We start from the raw sequence: 3811 nt of genomic DNA, 5'->3' as shown, positions 1-3811 counted from the left end.
GAGATTGAGATTGATTTAGGGGAAGAGAGATACTCAGCAAGCCTTTTGCAGCGAGCATTTCTAGGCAGGATGGCTGCGCCCAGGAGCTGAGTCCCGGGTCTGACCATGCCCGGGGGTGCACTTAAATCTTAGATTATGTGAGGAGTGGCCCTGGAGGTTCAAGGACAGAGGCCAGCTGGGAGCTGGGGCAGCAGGTCCTAACTGGCTTGGGGAGGGGTGAGCACAACTTGCTGCCTCCCTGGGTGTGGGGGGCAGGGCGCCTGTCCTTTGCAGGCTGCTTTATAGATGTGGGGGGGCACCCCATTTCTGCCTCCACGACTCCCATCCGCCCTTCCCCATCTTGTAGCCACTCCCTCTGCTCGTCTCAGCGAAGGCACCACAGCCCACTACCACAGACCGTCGCCGGACCGACACGACAGGAGGAATGACATCCACAGACAACTTGGTCAGTAACTCCCTTCCCGCACTGGGAGCTGCCATTTCCCAGGTCCTGAAATGTGCTCAGCCCTTTTGAAGGACCCATGGGTGGAGAGAATAAATGATGTCTTGCTTGGCAGAGGGACACCAGATGTCTGAGTAGCTGTAAATGCTACACACAGGCCAGGACAAAAGGCAGAGACTCAGGCAGCTCACTGTTTATTTAGCTCTCAGTCCTGCCATGTGAGATGTAGGTTGTGCTCAACTGGTGGCCCTTCTAGGCATGGCTGGGCTCACTGATGCATTTGGGGTTGGCTGTGGGCCAGGAGGGTTTTGTTTCAGGGCACTTGGTTCTTTCCCTGGAGACCTCATCTCCCATTCCCTGCCTGCCCAGCACCCGGTGCATAAAGGGAATGCCACACCTGCGGGTAGCAGAGAGTGTCCGTTCACCTGTTTGTGCAGCACAGACCCTCTAACAGCCAGGAGTGTGGCACACATCACTCTTAGAGGCTGAGGCAGGAGGGTCACCATTCAGGCCCAGCCCAGGCAGCTTAGAGGTTTAGTGAAACCCTGTCTCAAAATAAGAAAATGAAAATATACCTCAATGGGAAGGTCCTGTTTGACCCCAGTATGGCAACAAACAACCAGCCAAACAAACACTGAGTGCCTTTGTGTGTAAAGCCCCTGACTTAAGTGCCAGGGATATTGGCATAACCAAAAAAGACAAAATCTCTCACCCAAGAAACTAACATTCTGGGCCAGCCAAATAGCTCAGCAGATTAAAATGCTTGCAAGCAGGCACAGGGGTCAGGGGTTCAAGCCTCCAGGCCTGCCATTCCAGCCCCATCTCTGGGGTGCTCTGAGACGGTGATTGAGTTTGGGTGTGGTGGTGTGCACCTGTAATCCCAGCTCTTGGGAGGCTGTAAACAGGCAGATCGCTACAAGTCTGATCTAGTAGTGAGACCCTGAACACCCTGTAGATTCTTCCCTAAAATACAAAAAAAAAAAAAAAAAAAAAGAAAGAAAGAAAGGAAACTAACATTCTAGCAGGAGGTGAAAGACAACAAATAATAATTGTAATTATATTCATATATATTTTTATTAATACATAAAATATTTACAGTTAATATAAAAATAATTGTAATTATAGACCAAGTGGTTTTAACATGCTATCCAGAAAAATGAAGCAGGGTGTAGAGTCAGAAAGTGACAAGAGAGTATTTCATATATATGACCTTCGCTGACACTGACTTGTGCCTTGTCTTTCTTTCCAGATCCAGATAAGGACCCCTTCTCCTACGGTGAGTTAGCCACAGGAAGAAGTGGGGAGGAAAATTCTAGGCCCCTCGACTCATGGCTCTCTCCACAGATGTGGCCACTCTCCGGAAGCGGGGGCTGCTGGTAGCAGCTGTGCTCTTCATCACAGGGATCGTCATCCTCACCAGTAAGAATGGGGATGAGAAGGGCGTCAAGACCCAGAGGGGCCTTAGCCGGCACCAAGACCCGGGCTCAGGTTCTTGAGGGCCCCTCGGCAAGGCTGTTTTAATCAGGCATGCATGCAGCATGCCAGGCCCTCTGTTCAGCTCCCCACTGCAGTTTGGAGACGTAGGCTGGGCCCAGCCGGGTGGTTCTTCTGCTCGCAGCTGGGTTTATGTGTGTGTCAGAGGTCAACTGACAGCCAGAAGGGATCCCTGTTTGTACAGGACCCTCAGTTCTTTACCTCGTGATCTAATTTTCCACTGGTCTCACCTAAGATTGGCCATGTGGTAGTGGAGAGAGAGAGAGAGAGAGAGAGAGAGATTGGCAGAGAGAAAGTGTTCAGTCTTAGAGCTGGCCACTCTCACTGCCGCCATATTCTACTGGTCAAAACAAATCATGACGCCCAGATTCATACAAATGGTCAGAAAATAGACTTTTTTTTTTCTTTTTCTCCTTTTTCTTTTCTCCTCCTCTTCTCTTTTTTCTCTTGCTCTGTCTCCTCTTCCTCCTTTTTCCTCTCCTTATCTTCCTCCTCATTCTCCTCCCTCTTACTTCTCTTCTGTGGTAGCAGGATTGGACCTAGGAACTTCACACTAAGCTACATCCCCACCCCCATTATTACCCAGGTTGAACTTAAACTTGTGCTCTACAGCTTCTCAGAATGCTGAGATTCCAGCCACCACTCCTGGCTCAGCCTTGTTTTTTAAACTTTATTTTTAATATAACAACTCAATCAGACAGACCAGCCTCTCTTCAGAGCTTCAGCCCTTTAGAGCTGATGTCCTCAGTGATCTCATTATTTCCCATGCGGCCCTGCTTCTTCCGGTTTCCAGGACTTCTCAGCACCCCACCCTAGGGACCACGCTTCTAACACTGCCTACCCAAGAGCCTTTGCATGGCTGCTCCTCTGCTGAGAGCTCCCTTCCTGCATTCCTTCATGCACAGGACTCCTGCTTACTTCCTTCGGGCCTTTGTCCAAATGTCACTTCTTCCTGGAGGACGAGGTCACCTATCCCTGTGAGGATGATCCCCGCCCCTGGACCTCCTTGACTCCTTGGCTTTATTTTCTTTACAGTGCTTGTCACCACCCATGCACTTGTCTTAATTTTCTTGGTTGGTTCTCCTACCAGAAAGTCAATTGTACAAGGGCTAGGTCGTGGAAACCTCTCACTGGCTGTTCTCATGCGTGTCCTTATTCATTCTTGTGTGGAAGCTTCTTGAGGGGCAGGTCGATGGCCTGTGCCCCAGCCCCACAGCATGTATAATCAACATCGTTTCAACTGATGACTGATCCATTTTCCTCATCCACAGGTGGCAAGTGTAGGCAGATGTCCCGATTGTGCCAGAAGCGTGGCAGGTAACTAGCAAAGATGGGGGCTACAACCTGATGGGTACCCTAAGGCTGAGCCCCCCAACAGCTTACTGCACCAGCCTCCTCCTTCCCCTCTAAGAGCTTACAATGTGGTCAATACTGGAACCCATGAGAAGGAAGATGCAGCCGGATGCAGCTATCCTTGAACCAATCAGAGTCTCCCCCGCCCTACCTTGCCAGCCACTGAGGGATGTGACCCCCTGACCCTCTTCAGACCAGAAATAAAGTGCTGTGAGATCCTTCTTTCCCAGTGGCCTCTGATTGTTCACCACAGGAGAGAAGCAGGACTGGGCTCCCGCCCCTGGGAAGTACAGCAGTGTGAGGAGGCACCACAGACTCATCCCACACAGCCAGAGCTAGGAGGAAAGAGAGGGAGGCAGGAGGATGTGGGGATGACAGGAAGGAGGATGACCCCAGCCTGTGAGGTCAGGGCAGGATTTGAAGCCCCTCTCAGGGTCACTGGGTCCTTGAATCCAGTCTTATATCCACAGTCAGCTCACCACAAAGGGAGGGCCTGCTGTCCTAGGCTCTCTGGCCCTCCCT

At 51.0% G+C, this 3811-nt stretch overlaps 1 protein-coding gene across 1 annotated transcript in view; it reads left to right on the top strand.

The window, feature by feature from the left end:
* The window catches only part of Fxyd5 (FXYD domain containing ion transport regulator 5), a 10251-nt gene extending 6743 nt beyond the window's left edge, over positions 1-3508 (top strand). The window contains exons 6-10 of the mRNA XM_023721500.1: positions 347-445; positions 1692-1718; positions 1787-1861; positions 3208-3253; positions 3348-3508. Coding sequence (XP_023577268.1) covers positions 347-445; positions 1692-1718; positions 1787-1861; positions 3208-3253; positions 3348-3414 — 314 coding nt within the window. The 3' untranslated portion in view covers positions 3415-3508. The remainder of the gene's footprint in view (positions 1-346; positions 446-1691; positions 1719-1786; positions 1862-3207; positions 3254-3347) is intronic.
* The last annotated feature ends 303 nt before the right edge of the window (positions 3509-3811 follow it).

The sequence above is a fragment of the Octodon degus genome, unplaced genomic scaffold (genome assembly GCF_000260255.1).
Source record: "Octodon degus isolate 3935 unplaced genomic scaffold, OctDeg1.0 scaffold00083, whole genome shotgun sequence".
In the NCBI taxonomy this organism is placed as follows: domain Eukaryota; kingdom Metazoa; phylum Chordata; class Mammalia; order Rodentia; family Octodontidae; genus Octodon; species Octodon degus.
Note: the sequence above shows the minus strand (reverse complement) of the source record. Positions and strands in the feature narration are given on the sequence as shown.